Raw genomic sequence first — 18,080 nt, 5'->3', positions numbered from 1 at the left:
GTGGGTGTTATAGAAAGATTAAGGAATAGGGTCATCCGCGTGCGAAAAGACATCGCCGCTAACTGGCGGTTGCATCATGACAATGCACCCAGCCACACGTCTCTGCTCGTCCGTGAGTTCCTGGCGAAGCTGTAGGGTGGCTGCGGCAGCGTTGCCGCAGCCCCGACCTAGCTCCGGCCGACTTCTTTTTGTTCCCGAGGATCAAGACTGCACTCAAAGGACGCCGTTTTGAAAGCATTCAGGCTATCCAAGCGGCCGTGACAACAGCTTTAAATGAGGTTCCCGTCGAGGCCTTTGAGGGGGCGTACCGGGCATGGCAGAGTCGGTGGAAAAAATGTGTAGATGCTCATGGACAGTACTTTGAAGAATATTAACACTTTGTACCGATATCATCAATAAATTTAATATATATATATATATATATATATTTCATGACTTTTGGGACACACCTTGTATATTGTCAACAATACCATCAAAGCATACTCGGAAACAATAACAGACTAGTTGTAGAAATTAGCAACCCACCAAATGTAAGAAGATTGAGGAGCCAGTGGTCGTCTGATCTACCACAACCCGCAGATGACGAAGATTAAAACCATCACCATTCCTCTACAGGGCCTATCAGAGTATCATCAGTGGATGCCTTCTGTACTCAAGACACCTACTTACAACAAATTTACTTATCACTCCATATTATCGAGATTAGATTGTGAACATGCTATTAAATAAATTAATGATTCTTTTTTACTGCAAGGTAATTGCCACAATTGAAAATGAATACTAAGAAAGTAATTCTTTTTATGAACAAACACAAGCAACCAAGACTTTTCTGCAAAATACCAGAGACTGAGATACAATTAATCAAATTTCAGACTACCGAAAATAAAAACTGATTCTCCAGGCATATAAAATGCAGAAAAAATGGCTTCCGAGATTAATGGTGGCATACAGACCAACAGGGATTACCTTGGAAGCACTGTGTGCCTGCCTGCATGCCCGGTTCGTGCCATTTCTGCAATTGCTGCAGTCCCTCCTGCCCTGTCGCCTGCAACACGTCGAGACGGCCTGTTTCTCCAGGCTGAGGCTAACCGATTTCACCATCTTCTGTACCCCAATTAGCTCCACTCGGCAAGTTTCGTTTACACTGGTAAACTGCTGTTTCATTTATAATTATCAATTCTGGTCCCCCTCCGACTGAGTCATCCCATGTTACGGTCAGACACGATATGAGGGCCGGGTCTGGGGCGTCAGGGACCAGGAGTTATGCGCTTTACAAGAGAAAGAAAGGTTTAATGCTTCCTGCAACTATATAAAGAAGCCACAGGCTTTGCAACGCCGATCACAGTGACCGGTAGTCTAAGGCATGAACCGTCTTCGCCCGCTCTAACAGTAGCATCGTGAGTTCAAATCCCACTCGAGTCATGGATGTCTGTGAGTGTTTATTCTGTGTTTGTGTTGTTCTGTGTGTAGGCAGCGGGCAGGGATGGATGAATGGGTCGACGGACGGAAGAATGGATAGATGCCGTAGTCCATGGAACATGAACAGAGAAAATTGCGGAATTCATTGACGATCATCTATCCTGGAGCTATAGCGCTAATTAAGCCTTGGCTTCCACTACTGGAATTTTATACATTCTTACGAAACATTCCCGAGGATTCCTGGGAAGACCGCACTATCAAAGTCAAAGTCACATTGCGACTGACGGTCGGTCGGTCAGTCAGTAAGTCTTGGTGTCGAGTCCCAGATATTAATTACATTACAATTTGACAAATACGGTCTTGTTTCTGTGGAGCGCCCCCTCTGACGAGAGGATGGGTCTGTCTATTGTACATGCTGCCACCGCACTATCGCAAAGGCCTCTACATATACGATGGGGTACCCAAAAGAAACCGAACTAATTTTTTTGTGGGCAGAGCTTTTGTAGTACCGCGTTGTGCCGCTATGAGCGCATAGAGCTAACATTCCTGAGTCGATAAGCCGACTACCGTTGCTTAAGAAGGTAAGGACTAGTTTCGGCAGAGTTTATAGTGACAACTGTTTTGTGTGATCGTCGATTTTGCAATAGCCCGAACACATGAAAATGTTGAAAAAATTCGTGAAATCATCAAGGAAGATCGACGACGGACCATTGAAGAAATTGTGGAGCTGTCGGGAGTGACTTGGAGCTCAGTTCAGCGAATTTTGACAGAAGATTTGGGAATGAAAAGGGTGGCTGCGAAATTCGTGCCACGACTGCTGACTGCTGAACAAAAACAAGGTCGCGTGGAAGCATGCTGTGCTTTGAAAGAAGAGTCCCGAAATTATCAAAACATTTTTTCAGCGTTTTGCTGATGTTGCTGAGGTGAAGGAGAAAAACGACGGAGGCGCTGTCAAGCATCTCAAAAGATGAATTTGGACAATGTTTTGAAAAATGGAATAAAACACTAGACAAGTGTATTAGTGTAAGTGGAGAGTACTTTGAAGGGAATTGAAGGTTTGTGCTTAAAATTTGAATAAATAAGTTAAAAAAAATAAGTTCGGTTTCTTTTGGGTACCCCCTCGTATATAATAAAGAAAAACTGTAAAAAACATTCACACCCTGAGCGGGATTCGAATCAGCGATTCCAATATTTGAGTTGTAAAAGACCGTGCCAGTCTTTAAGCCTACATAAAATAAGTCAAAATTTTAACACCGTCTCGCGTTATGAATTAAAAATTCCATTTAAAGTGTGTCTCTTATATCACCTCAAATTAATTAGCTGCAAATACAATACTGCTTCAAAACAAAACCAGGACGGCACTCCCACGAACCAACCATCTTGCAATATTGGCAAATATGTCCTACAATTGGGAATCCTAACAACATTTCTTATGTCTTAAATTAAACTCCGTGGCCTGAGTCCGCAAGCGAAGTATACCGACCGAGCGACCGCCGCTTGTCGGGGAAGTTAGTGCCAACTTCAGCGGATAGAGGGTAACGTGCGGTCAGCGCAACGAATCCCCACGGCCGTTAATTTCGGTTTTCTAGACCTGAGCCGCTACTTTTCCATTCATCTAGCTCCTCAATTATCCTCACGAGGCTGAGTGGACCCCGTTCCAAACCCACTACTTCTCAGAAAATCTGGTAGCGCCGGGAACCGAATCCGGGACTTAAGGATCTGTACCCAGGAACCCTGACCACAGAGGCAGTCTTTCCTTATCTCTTTAAGAATAAATATGTACATTATTACAGAAAAATAAATCCTTAAAATGCTTGTATTACAGATACGGAAGAAGCGATCTTCAGAAATAACGAGTTATGCCTAAACGGAAGGAGCTGAAATCAATGAAAGATCATTAACCTCCGTGACACAGGTTACTAGCGACGGCAGCTTGGTCAGAGACAGCAGTCGCTGCAATTACAACACATTCATTCTCGGCAAAAACATCACAAGTCTATGTCTGGGGAGTTTCATTGCCTCCAGATACACACAGCAGGTGGGTGGATAATATTAAAATGGATCTTAAGAGAGAGAGGATGGGATGGTATAGACTGGGTTGATTTAGCTCAGGATAGGGACCAGTGGTGTGCTCTTGTGAACACGGTAATGAACTTTCGGGTTCCATAAAATGTTAGAAAATTCTTGAGTAGCTGCCCAACTGGCGACTTCTCAAGAAGGGCTCAGCACCATGGAGTGCGTTACTTTTAACGAAAGTAGGCCCATTACACTGTCTCGGAGTGTTTACCGCTCCGTTATCTAGAAACACTTGGGCCATCCACGTTACAATATCATTGAAGAGAGAGAGAGCGCGCGCGCGCTCTCTCTCTCAATTTTATTTCCCGTTTATAAAAGTACATTATTTAAGTAATACATTAACAGCTCAAGATTTACTGAACTGTAAGTATGCTACAGGAAAATATGTCTTACGGGTCCTGCCTGGAACTGCTTGTATGGCCGCGCCATAGCTGAAGCATTAGTCGCTGGATTCCCACTGCGGCGGCCCGGGTTCGATCCCGGGTCTGGTCAAGTGGGATCTGTGGTGGACAAAGTGGCGCTGGGGCGGGTTTTCTCCGAGTACTTCGGTTTCCCCTGCCAATCTTCATTCCACCAAATTCTCAATTATCATACTCACCCGGGGCAGGCTACAATAGGCCAATCAGTGGCCGCCGTGCCGAGTGGACCTAGTTGGACTTCACCCCCCACTAAGCAAATTACTGTTTGTACTACGTATCAATGACGACTTAAACTGACGACGTAAATAATATTAGAACTCGGATCCCTCGGTCGTCCAGCCCGTAGCCAGTCGCTATACAGACGGCGCTATCCCGGCGATAGGACAGACAATCTCAACAACAATACTGTTCTGTATAAACCTGTTGCTAGGCAAAGACCGCGAAACAAACAACAAACCCCAACAGACACGCATGCAACAATAGGACAGATGTGTTTTCTGTTGATCCGTGCCGAGGTGTTATGAGCGGGACGAAGTTCAAAGCTTAGTTCAGTTGTGGGATATGTACTAGACGGTAAGGACGTAAGTGGAGAACAGTGTTAAGATCTGTTACAAGAAGGCGACTAGTGAAGACAGCAAACTAGGAAGACTTGAAGTGTGCTCCAGTTATTTGTAAAGGATATAAAACAGTAAAGTGCTGCAAAGATGAGTAGTCACGAGAAATAAGCATTCAGTGAATTCAACATTCAATGCATAACCTGCGTCTAGTCATTAACACTTGAAAATATAAATTTGCATTATGACGGATAACAAAGAACAAGGAAGAAGAAATTGCAAACTTCATAAAATCCTCACTCTAATTGCAGTACTGAGCATTGTGGCAGGAACAATATATGCATATGTACAAGAGGTCACTCTCTTTGGGCGTACTAGAAAAGACGGGGGAATGGAAGTTCATGTACTCAAGCAGGAAGTACATTTTCTCAAAACAGAGCTCTCTAACGAACTGCTTAACTTAAGAGACCAATTTCAGGGGGATTTCTCAAATGTACTAAGAGGAGTGGATATAGGAGACTACAATTCACGTGAAGTACTCAGGATCTTCGAAGAAACATCTAAGAAAACTGTGAAAGACCAAATTGAATTTTATGATGCTACTAAGACAGGCCATCTAGACTTTGCTTTGGGAAGTTTAGGTGGTTCTATAGTATCTACACGTGGTACCACGGACTATAAATCACATTCTGGAACTTCGGCACATTCAGTACAGCATATCATTCAATCTTGTGTCATGCCTGGTGAGTGCTGGGCATTCAAAGGCTCAGGTGCTGTCGTGATTCGACTAATTGGTAAGGTCAACATTACAGCAGTGTCTATTGAGCATGTTTCGCGCGATCTGTTGCCCAAAGGAGCAATAAAGAATGCACCAAAGGATTTCTCTGTATGGGGATTAGACAGCCTTAATGATAAAGGACACTGTTTTGGGAATTTCTCCTATGATATTAATGGCAACCCTCTACAGTACTTCAGAATTCAAGAAGCTTCAGCAAATTCATTTCAATTAATTGAGCTCAAGATTCATAACAATCATGGTAACCCAACGTACACATGCCTCTATCGCTTCAGAGTACACGGGATTATAGGGCATCCTACGCTAACACAAACAGTATCAAATTGAAGGTGAATAACACTGCGACATGTACAAAAGCTATATGCCTATGGTAAACATGATGAAGAATATGTACTCGGCAGTGGCAAATTAACGTCTGTAGCACAACAGAATTTCCGGGACAGTGAAATACATAATTATATTGTAAGATAGCAGTTGAAAAACTGGAACAGTGCAGCCAGAAGAGACGGCTGGTGCTAGGTAACGGCCGACAGACACGCTTCCGCTACGCTACAACAGAGAACTGATGTAAACGGTGTTTCCTACTGATACTACAGTATCAAAATTCGTTTATTAGCGCAAATGTTAATACTACACGTTTCGCCCTTTCTTTAGGTCATCTTCAGGCATACATGAAACAATAGTAATAAGTTTTGAATATGTTAATGCATTAATATTGATCCATATTTGACATTAATATGTTTAAAATATCACATCCTTAAATCAAATTTTGTTCAAATATTACCGTATGTCCAAAAAGTATCCGACTTTATTTTTTACCGCTGTAAATAATGGCCAAAAGGGGGGGGGGCTGAGCGTAGTGGTAGAAAGGACTTTCATGCGCATGCGTGATTTTTTGCTGACTCGCAACACCGCCAGATGCATCTGTGGCTGCCAGATAGCGAAGTGGTGAAACACGTGTTCGTCGCATTCTCGTTTCGCTCAAGATGACAGAACGCTTGGAGCAGCGATACTGCATTAAGTTTTGTCAGAAACTTGGGGATACCCAAGCGGAAACAATTCGCAAAATTCAGCAGGCTTTCGGCGATGATGCAATGGGGGTCACTCAAATTAAAGAGTGGTTCAACCGCTTTAAACATGGCCGTATGTCGGCGGACAGTGAGCAGCGTTCCGGGAGACCGTCAAAGAGCCGAAATGCTGATGTCATTGAAAAAGTGCGGACACTGATCATGGAGGACCGTCGTCTGGCCGTCCGTGAAGTTGCTGATGAGGTTGGGATCAGCAGAGGTTCCACAAACACAATTTTAACTGAGGATTTGGATATGCAAAGAGTAGCGGCAAAATTTGTGCCCAAGCTGCTTTCGCCGGGGCAGCAACAACTCCGCCTTGAGGTCGCGCAGGACATGCTGGAGTGCGCCAACAGGGATCCTGGGTTCCTGAAGACTGTGATCACTGGTGACGAGTCGTGGGCGTACGGATATGACCCGGAAACCAAGGTCCAGGCGTCATAATGGAAGCATCCAACATCACCGAGGCCCAAAAGAGCACGACAGGTTCGGAGCAATGTGAAGGTGATGCTGACTGTTTTTTTCGATTACCGGGGTGTTGTGCATCATGAGTACGCACCACTAGGCCAGACTGTCAATAAGGAGTACTACCAAGAAGTCCTCCGCCATCTTCGTGATGCAGTTCGGCGCAAGAGACCGGAGCTGTGGGACGCACGCAACTGGCAGCTGCATCATGACAACGCCCCAGCTCATTCATCACACCTGATCCAGGGTTTCCTGGCCAAGCACGGCATTTCGCAGGTTCGCCAGGGTCCCTACTCTCCTGAAATGACTCCTTGTGATTTCTGGCTGTTCCCGAGATTGAAGACACCCCAAAAGGCTGTCGTTTTGACAGCCATGAGGACATCATACAGAACGCGACGGCGCAACTGCACGCCATTCCAAAAGAAACCTTCCAGAATTGCTTCCAGCGATGGAAGGACCGCTGGGCTAAGTGTGTGGAGTCACAAGGGGCCTACTTTGAAGGCGATTAGGTATTGTAACCACCCAGATATAGAACTTCCTTTTTCCCGGCCCAAGGTCGGATACTTTTTGGACATAGTATATATACCTATATTATTCATATTTATGTTACTATCTATGTAAATCTGAATACATACTATGTATGTTGTTATGGTCTGTCACTAGCGTACAGATTTTGGAGTCTAATCATACGCTTTATAGTATTCAAATAATGTACTGATATTAAAAATTGACACGTGATGTCCTTCGAGGAGATAATTGCTGTTTAAAATTGAATATAACTTAAATTAGAAATGTACAACTGTTAATTTATATTAATGGGCCTTATTTAGACTTTCATGTGACCGCTACTTCATTGAGGTTGTAGTAAATGTGTTTGAGGTAAACCTCCGTGCTGGGATCCTTCTTGAAATTATGACGTGTTGCATTTATAGCATTACTACTGTGTAGGTCTATACACGGGGCCTCCCGTGGTGGTGGAGGTGATGGTGATGTCGTAGCGGTCTCGCCAGAATTCGACAGTGGTGATTTTAGATAAAGACAGGACTATGGATAATGTCCAGAAACATAATATTTGTACTAATGTACCAACATCTTACTAACAAGGATATAGATATGATAGGACAGATAATCTAATTAAGCAATAACATAAACTACGTTGGCTGATACAAAAAAATTCTGTTATGTGGTAATTAAATCAAATTAATGCACTCGACTCTTTTTCTCTCAAGTAAAAACTGCTAACCAATCTAATGAACTACATGGAGCTAGGTTCTTCTATAGAAGCCGCCAATTTCTCAGCTACTCAAGAATTTCCCAACACTGTATGGAACCTGAAATTTAATTACGGTGTTCACAAGAGCCCGCCAATGGTCCCTACCCTGAACCAGATTAATCCAATCCATACCACCCCATCCTCTCTCAGCCATTTTAATATTATCATCCTGTCTATGTACGATTCGTATTCCTAGTGGTGGTCTGCTTCCTTCCAACTTTCCCACCAGATACCTGTATGCATTCTTCTTTGCCAAAAGAGTGCTACATGCCCTGCCATTCCCACCCCTTGACTTTAGCACTGTAATTATATAGGAAGGTTTTTCGTAATTTGACAAGTTCAAGCTCTGTGCTTCAAGGCGGCCTCAGCGCCTCCTGTTGCCAGCCACATACGAATTCTGCCGATGAATCGGCCGGTAACGTTTAGAATGAGGGAAAGTAATTAACTTGTACATCGCTTGATGGTATTATATGTGACGGCAAGCAGTGCGGTTCATGTGTGAGAGTTTGTTTATGATTTGTCAGCAGTAGGCAGTAGTTATCAGCTCCATTAGTCATATGTTCTCAGAGTTAGTATGCGTCATTGTGCAACGCGTATTTCTGTATGATACCTATGTGAAATACGGATCTGCTGGAAAGAGACGGCGAAAATTTCGACGTAAATTTCGTGATAAGAGTTCCCAGCAGACAAATAATTCATACTTTGATGAATAAACTTAGGACAACGAACCTCTTAATAGACAAAAAACATAAGCGCCAAGTGCTTACTGAGAAGGTAGATGACATAGGGGCCAGACTTGAACATACATCCAGAAAATCACTGAAACGTCTCGCTCAAGAGATTGGGGTGTCGAAGTCTATTGCAAGAAGAGCAACACAACTGCTGTACGCATCCAGTGAAAGTTGGTATCTGGTGTGCTGTAAGTACAGTCCAAATATTATCCTCAGCACCCTGTTCTCAAACACCCTCTGCCTATGTTCTTAACTTAATATCAGACAAGAAAAGGCCATACTGTATATTTCGACATGTTCACACTGCAGGCAACGAAAAGACTGAAAAACATTTATAACCTGGGCAGTCTTATCGGTTTTAATTTCATATACCCAAGCTGATGTGGCCAGTTCAGTTTCTTCTGTGTGCCAAGAAGACAAAATGGCATAAAAGGCCAGATTTCCTATTTCTGCTTTAGAATCCTGCATCGTCGCATCGCCGATAAGAATGTTAATTTAGAAGATACGTGGATTTCTGTCGTTTCTCTCAGTGCATAATTTCACGATTTAACATAGCACTGGTCATCTTTAACGCATCAAATTTGGTTTTTGTTATGTATTTAAAATGTCTCCAAAGGAGCCACATATTATGAGTAAAAAAAATTCAATAAATACTCTCCCCCTTTCATCTCCCCCCCCCCGAGATCGCTATCTCGAACGTTTTCGGCTGTTCGCTAAAGCCACGAATTACTTTCCAAGAAACAGCAAGTGTTTTATCTGACATGGTTAAAAGTCCATGATAAGTAAAAGTAAACTAAAGCTATCCCTGTAACAGGACGTGAAGGCCCATAGGGTTGTGAGACGTTGAGGGTCCAACATTATCTAGACAATCGGCTCAAAGATGGCGGTAAGGTTGTCAGCCTTATGCGCCGGCCGCGCTTTACTCCCCAGAAAAATTATGTAATTAATTCCTGGTACTCATTTCTGTCAAAGGCGGAGTCGACTCCAGGGCCATAGTGCGGCCAGAAGCATTAGGTCAACTGAAAAAAATCCAATGACCTCATCGGGACTTGAATCCCGGAGGTTAAAAATGAACTGGATGAGTGACAGTGTTAAAATCAGCATATTGCACAGTCCCTGATGGATTGAACACTGCAACTGCCAAGCAAATTCGAATGCAGGTTCCTGATTCATGCGGACTTACTTCGTGTTTAACTACACTTCTTTCATCACTGAAAATAGAACGACACAAATTATTTTAAAACGTTTAAAAGGAATAGTTCAATTCCAGGAAACTCAAGAAGCATAATCTGAGCATTCCTGCTATCAATGCTACCTCCGCTTTCAACCGACTACTCACAACAGAATACTGCCGGGCCCAGGCACAGCGCGTTATGCAAATTGCAGGTCAAACGTTTCCAAAGGGGCCCAAACAAAGGAACTGGATTCCAATCATACACAGCACCTTGTAGTCCGTATTTGAACCGACGTTTCGGAGGAACGTATCACCTGCGTCTTCAGGGTCGGGAACCAGCCGAGCCAGATACCAGCGAGCGCAGGTGGCTAGGCAGAATAAGCTGTCAGTCCCTCCTTTCCTCTTAACCTCTGATCCCTATATAATTGTTATCCCGACTAACGGCTTATTCTGCCTAGCCACCTGCTCTCGCTCGCTTCTTACTCGGCTGATTTCCGATGCTGAAGATGTAGGTGATATGTTCCTCCGAAACGTCGGTTTATATAAGAACAACACGGCGCTATATACCACAATATTGCAATTTTCAAGTTTATGCTAGTTTATGGTGTGGGGTACTTTCATTTCTATTTATTTTCAGATAACTTAATTGTGTACGAACGTTATAAATAGTGTACTGCAGTTTTATGTACGTGAAATTCCAAAGGCGTGCCGTTACAGTGTGGGGACAGTTTCCTTCAAAACAGCCTATCTTAACAATAACTAAGTTCCGAAGATCACAAAAATGAAATTTACGGGCAAGAACCTAAATACATTAAATGTACACAGCCATCACAAACAACAAAAGCAGTTTCTGTAATTTCGGTGAAGATTTTTGTGCACGGGCACGTTAATCTTTCAATAATCTACAGGATAGGAGTGTTTTGAACGAGGGTCGAACTTCAGTCGATCTTAATGACGTTTCAGGAGAAGAAACAAGAATCATTCCGGGTTCAAACTCGCTCAGCTTAACGGCTGTATCTAACGTGCGATGTTTCGGAACGCCAGAATTTTTCCTCCGCACAACATCTTGGCCGCACGTAGAGAAATGCGTCAGTAGTTCGTCGTTTAACTTCTCGGGATAATGAACGAGGAATGTTTGATCAGCAAGCATTATACTACAAGAACTCGAAACTATATAAGATAAACAACTGAAGTGAATCTGCAGTGTTAATTGTGCATGAAAAATTAAGCTCCTTCAAGGATTGCTTGTTTAGAAATATTCACAGCGATATATGCCTATTCAGACAGTTATCTTGAAGGGAGCCTGCAGGCTTTGTTTGAGAGCTGTGAATAAAATGTAAATATAGCCGAGAGCTCCAAACACAGGGCCGCATCGTGTTTGCAAACCTTGTTGTGGCGATTTTTGGACGTTTATTAGACACCACCTCAAGGTCGCCAAGAAATTTGACAACGTTGTGCTTGGGGTATCCCTCTAAACTCACTCAGTCACTCTCACTTTATACGCAATGTCCCACTGGGCCTATAGTTGGATTCATTTGTACACATTCACATTACACACCCATACTGAATCTCTAGGAAAACCGATGCTTCTCTAAAAATTTTTCGGTGAGCTTATTCATTCTCAACAATCTAAAATAATTCAAAATGAACTTCGGAATGATTACATGATCTACAAGTACATTTATTTCTGGGAAGCCTGAATTAAATAATACAAAATGCCATTAAAATGAACTTTACGTCTAAATTCTGGGTGGAAGTCGGACCTGACAAGTGAAGACTCTTATTCTACCAATTACCGACACAAAGACTATCCAAAGTCGCCAAGTGAATTAATTATATCATACATTAAACCAAAAGCTGCGCTCCTGCTTTACTCACCAGGGCTGGTGGTTTCTTCTACCTCATGTCCGCCAAGTGTAATGAAACATATAACCGCCAACACAAAATATAGCAACATACAGTTCAGTCTCATTATTAAAACCTCTAACACAGTTACGGATCCTTCGTTGCTCACAAATAATTCATACTATGAAATATATGTCATCTCTGTAATTACACTAAATTAATACACATTCACAACCACGGAAAATGAACACCTTAACAACGCTTGAGCCACACTCTCCTATTTGTTGACTGTAACAGGAGGTATGAACGATATGGACATGGACTGAACCATCTTTCGTTCATGCGCATGTCACCAAAGAATATCGGGAAGACAAACCACNAACATTGATAGGATACAACTGTACCTCAGAACGACTGTATGAGTAGCATATGATCAAATTATAATTAATCTTTAGGTTACATAAGAGTAATTTATTAAGAAAAGCATTACTGCCTATAAATTTGACGTTGGATCTTTAAATACTTTATAACAAATAGGAAAATTATTTGGATGTTAGTGGAATGATAAGTTGTTATATTGGTAATGTCCAAATCTATGTTGTTTATTTCAGTGGAAGGGTGGTGTAAGGTCGTCGTTGTGTAATAATAGTGCTTTGGGGAAGAAAGAGGGTGAGGGTAGACGATAAAGGATATGAAAAGTAGTAGATTTTTTACATTTTACTGCAACTTATAATTAATGACGTCAAATTTCAGAAAACATGGGAGGCGATCATGGACATCACAAATATGAAGTACCAGATTACAGAATTTACAAGATTGAAGACTGTCCGAAGTTAGTGAAAGTACAAAAGGCTCTGGCACAGAAGGGATTGAAGGATCCGTGGCTGCGGTGTGTTTATATTCATATAAAGTGCATGTCCATTTTTCGTGGTGATATTGGCCATTGTGATTATCCGCATGTGTTGGATATGTTATCATTTTTAGATATTCCGAGATCGTAGTGTTACCTTCCCCCCAGTGGCATCGGGTGTTATAACCGAGCGCACACCACATTAGCATGCACAAAACCATTCCAGGTCTAGTTACAACTTACAAGCTTTACTTTTCAGACCTTAAAAGAAAGATATATTCTATTTAATTAAGCGAAAGTGTTTCCTGGAAGTTAACATCTTGTTCATTGAAGGTGGAAGAGCAGCCGCATTATACTTCCCAGAACACCTGATACCAATACTTACCTTCAGCATGCAAGTTATTGCCTTAACACATTGAAATATATCTTAATTACATGTTTTTTTTTCATATAGGCGTCATAACTGCTATTTAAATGTAATTTGTTTATGTAGGAATGAAGTATGGCGCTTTCAACCAGCTTTCAAAACCGAGGGATACAGAGCAAGACTAACCTTTTTCCGTGGAATACAGTGGGGATTTGCGGCATTCCTAGCTACAATTGCAATTGAAAAGGTGTGGGAAACAATGTCTCCCAGTGATCACAGTCATGGACATCACTGATGTCAAATTGTTATATAGGAAATAAACAGCTTCTGCAGTTACTGTAGCAAGTTGCATTTCCTTAGGCATATTAAAGTATAGAAGTGTAATATATAAATTTACATGAAATAAAGCTGTTATGATTTCAGTTGTTGTGTTACATCAGTTCTATGTACCCTACATATATTATGAATGTTATGCTTAGATGTACACTTTAAGAAATTAATTTCTGCTTTAGAAAAGTCGGTACAAAATTAATTTGGAAGTACTAACAGCTTAGTATATACCAGAATGAAATTAGATGTTCCCATTTTTTAAGTAAAAAATAATGAAGCAAAAGATTCATTCAATTAACAGAACAATAATGAACATGAAATTCTCTGCTTCTCCAGTTATCTTTAATGCTCATCATACTCAAAAGTAACTTTGATATTACACAAAATCTCATCACTGGAAGGTTTATGGAATTTAAATTAAAGAAGAACTTATTCTTTACTCCAAATATGGTTTCCTTTGTTATTACCGCTCAGAATATGTTCACTCATGTAATTAAAAAATGGTAACAAGGATTTGAATTGCATCCAAAAATTCTAGCAGAGTACTTGCACACCACTTTAACAGCCATGATTGGTAAAATAAAGGAAATGGTACAGGATAAAGTTTATAAAAGTCTGAGTGTTCTCTATTAGGTACAATGTAGGAAACAGGAAAGTTACACTTTTTATACATATTGTATAAACATGTCACAATATTATATGTATCAATATATGAGACAGTGAAATGACAATTTGAAGCATAGCAGTTCCTCTGGATAAGGTAGCAAGTTTATTTCATTCTGGATAAAGACTTAGATTCCTCCTTGTGAATATACACATATATTACATAAACCAGCAAAGTGGTCTAACACTTGAAGATGATAATACAACTCATGAAATGATGGGTGATATTGAATTTAAAAATGATACTCGGCCAGAGAAATGAAATCACACCTATTACAGCATACTGTGACATTGTATGAAGTAGCTCTTCCTGATTTGTTCCCACTCTCTGTTGTCCGCAGTGACAATGACAGTGGTTACACCTGTAATAATATTGTGGCATCTCCCCTGAAAGCCAGAATACCAGAAGAGACATCCTTTACTAGGTGACAGAAAAACACAAAATGTTATGTCAGCATAGCAAATTTATTCACACAATAGAAGAACTGCCTGAAGCAGTGTTTTCTGTACGGTACACCCCGGCGACTGCATGACTGCACAATATCACAGCTGCATGAAAAGGTGTTTTCTGTTGGGTTCGTACTGATAGAAGCTGAGGAAGCTACATCACTGGAAGCCATTACCAGACAACTGGTGAAGACACAGTAGACTGAGAAGACTTAGTGTTTGCTGTAGTGAATTAGTAACAGCGCTAAAGTTACATGTCGTTACAACCTGTAAGTGCCCAGTAAAACTGACTGCCAATTCAAACCCCGTCTATAGTCACTTTATCACATGATAATATATAAAAAAAAAGTACTCAGTGTATGCTTAACAGGCACATGCAACAGAAAGAGTTATAAATTAAGGGTTCACTCTTTATTTCACAAACTAAAAGAAAATTAAATAAACAAACTGTTTAATACAAGCTTGAAACTCATATTCAAACAGAGAACTACATCAAAAGAATAAAACAAATCTGACTTCAGTGAAATATAATTCAATAGACACTTGAAATGCACACAGAAATATATATACATCTTCATAGGAAGCATGTTATGTTTTATCCAATTTATAGTAAAACTGGAATGCAGCAATTTTTTTGTAAAACTCTCCAATTTAAAATTAATGAAAATCCATTCAATGCTTCTCCATTTGTTACATGCATATACACAGCTGGGCAGAGCAATGTTAACAGGTGTTCCAGAGAAATGTGAACATGCCTAAACTTGTATAAAATTAATGACTAATAGTTAATTATAGAAAAGTCCGCATAAGTAAAACTGGCCAATTAAAAGACTGGTTAAAAATCTAGAATTATATGCACTCAGTCCCAAAATATGTAACATATACCAATTTCTTCAAAAATAATTAAACAGAAATCATACCCAAAAGTATGATGATTTCAAAAGCAAACTTTAATATAACCACAGTGGAAGCAAGCAACATAACATAATGTGTAAGTTTTGAGCAAGTAAACCCCCGCCTGAAGACGCTCCGGCTGATACCCCCCAGCCCAAAATGATAAAAACAGTAGGGATAAGACTACTCTCAAAGAAAAGATAAAAAGAAAACAAACCCACTCTTCCAAAAGTACAAACCAAGAAAATAACCAACAAAACAACGAAAAATAAAAACAAACCAGGATAATAAAAAGAACGCAAAATAGGCTCTCTGGCCATAATCATCAAAACACATCAAAACCCATAAGACGACTTTCATCAACATAACAATGTTTAGAAACTTAAAAAAAGGGGGGGGACAAGATATAAGACAATCTGTGGAATTATTCACTTCTTTAACATTATCATAAAACAGAACTCCATGCACATATTAGACACAAATATTATGAGCTCTTTGGTTCCCTTTACAACAAAAGTTTTTCTCTAGCACACTGGAAATAATGTACTAACTGAGGAAATAAAATTATATACTACATACATTAATATGCTGGTAACTTTGTTCTCTCTCACTGATACAGCAGATAATTAGATTGTGAATTATACAATGCTCTATGTTTCACTATGGGAAAAAATGTGATAAATTAAAATTTTTTAGTAGTAAAACAGAACCATAACTGAAGAAAATCTGCAAATCCATCAAGAACACCTACAGAGATATCACCATAAATAATAGTTCACAACATCCTACAGAACATCCATATAAACACGGCAAATAAAGTAACACAATGTGATAGGTAACAATATAATTCATGCTGATTTGAGGTTTCACAGCAATGTCCATGAAGAGTTGAGTCTTCAGGGTCTAACACCTTGTTGCATGGAGATATCCCAATATTTTGGAATATATCACGTTAGCAGAACGAAACATCTGCTGGTTTCTTGACTTACTGCCTTCAACCCTGGAGATGGAGATATGTTGCTCAAAAACAACAGATTGTCCCCAAATTACCCAGCATTACAGCCCAGAACATCATACTGTTCATTATCATTCATGATGGAGAATATCACACAAAAATACAGTGCAAACAAAATAACTTGAAGAGTAAATCTTTTGGGATGTGTCGCCATGTAGTCCAGTAGAAGTTTACTAACCTATGGACTAGAAGGCACCATATCTCAGAAGACCATACTTTTCATAATTACTATCACAGGAACAACAAATGTAACAAAATAAGCTCACACTAGCCACAATAGTGGATAATTATTATAAAAATAAAATTTGAACATCTTTGTACATTTAAGATCACAGAAAATGACTAGTAACACAGAAATATATAAGGAACATGATCTTAGGTTCTTTCATTTATTAATTTCAATGACTGTTTATTCACATGTGCAATGAGGAACTAATATGCCACTTTGAAATTAAAACACCATTCTTCTGTTCAGATCGGTATATTTTGAACCACAATGATGCACAATTATTCTGACAGAAATTACAGTAATTAAACATTACAGCCTAGCTGTAAGCATTCTGTTGTCAAAATCTCAGCCAACAGACTGGATATTCTAAATGAAAACTGTTATGGTTTTCCTCAGTACCTACAGGCAAATGCCAAATATGGCTATGACTGCCTTCTCACTCATCAATGTTTGTCATTTCTCAACAATGCTACCTACTTTGCATTTGAGGCAGTGTTGCTGCATCCTGTAATGGCCCGTGAAGGCCAATAGGATTGTGAGACATTGTGGGTCCCACAATATCTAGACAATTGGCTCAAAGAAGGTGGTAAGGTTGTCAGCCTTACGCGCTGGCCACGCTTTACTCCCCAAGGAAAATTACTTAATTAATTCCTGGTACTCATTTCTGTTAGAGGCTGAGTCAACCCCAGGGCCATAGGGCAGCCAGAAGGATTAGGCAAATTGAAAAAAATCCAATGACTTCATCGGGACTTGAACCTGCGACCTTTTGGCTTGTAGCATAGTGCCTCAACCAATACATAACCGCATGCCCCCATTGCCCTTAGTGGTATACTTATTTTTGATGCAAATGTTCTATTGGTACAAGTGAAATGTATTGGTATACTTATTTTTGATGCAAATGTTCTATTGGTACAAGTGAAATGTATTTCTATTCCGTTTCATGATAGTGTAGTTGGTATAGCGACTGGCTACGGGCTGGACCACTGACGGGTCAGAGTTCAAGTCCGGGTAGGGTCAAGAACTTTCACTTCTCAGAAATGAGAGACATCTTCATTGGCCAGCTGAAAATTACGCCATATAAATTTTATGTTTATCTTCTAGTACAAGGGTCTCCAAACTACGGCCCTCGATGTGATTTTATTCGGCCCGCAAAAGAATTGTGCAGAAATGCGCCAACTGAACTAATTTTCCAGTGAGTACTGGTAAAAAAATACTTGTTCATAGATTTCAAATGATGTTTGTAATACCTCTCAACTATTAGTATTTTTGTGGCGTCGACGATGAACTTAATGTCACACAGGAATTAGCGTCACTTCACAGCATGCATGGCACTATAACAGATGATATCTTCAAAGAAATACAAAAAACACTAACAGAATATAATTTGGACTGGAACCGTCTGCAGTGCGTGATAGTTGATGGAGGAAAAAACATGTCTGGTATAAAAATATGTTTAGTTAGCCAAA

General features: G+C 40.4%; 2 protein-coding genes across 4 annotated transcripts in view; one reads left to right on the top strand and one right to left on the bottom strand.

Moving 5' to 3' along the window:
* Positions 1 to 12,122, bottom strand: part of LOC111863445 (prolow-density lipoprotein receptor-related protein 1) — a 273,951-nt gene extending 261,829 nt beyond the window's left edge. For both annotated transcript variants that reach the window (XM_033751069.1, XM_023849788.2), the window contains exon 1: positions 11,853 to 12,122. In XM_033751069.1, coding sequence (XP_033606960.1) covers positions 11,853 to 11,946 — 94 coding nt within the window. In that variant the 5' untranslated portion in view covers positions 11,947 to 12,122. The remainder of the gene's footprint in view (positions 1 to 11,852) is intronic.
* An 88-nt stretch (positions 12,123 to 12,210) lies between these two features.
* Positions 12,211 to 13,458, top strand: LOC111863444 (NADH dehydrogenase [ubiquinone] 1 beta subcomplex subunit 3). 2 transcript variants are annotated; one of them, XM_023849787.2, is made up of 3 exons: positions 12,211 to 12,235; positions 12,573 to 12,708; positions 13,163 to 13,458. In XM_023849787.2, exons 2-3 carry the CDS (start codon positions 12,578 to 12,580, stop codon positions 13,329 to 13,331), a joined length of 300 nt encoding a protein of 99 aa, XP_023705555.1. In that variant the 5' UTR covers positions 12,211 to 12,235; positions 12,573 to 12,577; the 3' UTR covers positions 13,332 to 13,458. The 2 variants fall into 2 exon arrangements, with proteins under 2 accessions (XP_023705555.1, XP_023705554.1); XM_023849786.1 differs by lacking the exon at positions 12,211 to 12,235 and adding an exon at positions 12,387 to 12,488.
* Positions 13,459 to 18,080: the final 4,622 nt, after the last annotated feature.

Source organism: Cryptotermes secundus, unplaced genomic scaffold (genome assembly GCF_002891405.2).
Source record: "Cryptotermes secundus unplaced genomic scaffold, Csec_1.0 scaffold1863, whole genome shotgun sequence".
In the NCBI taxonomy this organism is placed as follows: Eukaryota; Metazoa; Arthropoda; class Insecta; order Blattodea; family Kalotermitidae; genus Cryptotermes; species Cryptotermes secundus.
The sequence above is the reverse complement of the archived record's forward strand: the minus strand, read 5'-3'. Positions and strand labels throughout refer to the sequence as shown.

Excerpts from the sequence above, each read along its gene's own strand:
- LOC111863444 (XM_023849787.2), top strand. The coding sequence starts at position 12,578 with ATGGGAGGCGATCATGGACATCACAAATATGAAGTACCAGATTACAGA. Across the intron at positions 12,709-13,162 it reads TTGAAGGATCCGTGGCTGCG|GAATGAAGTATGGCGCTTTC; the intron begins GTGTGTTTATAT and ends TTGTTTATGTAG.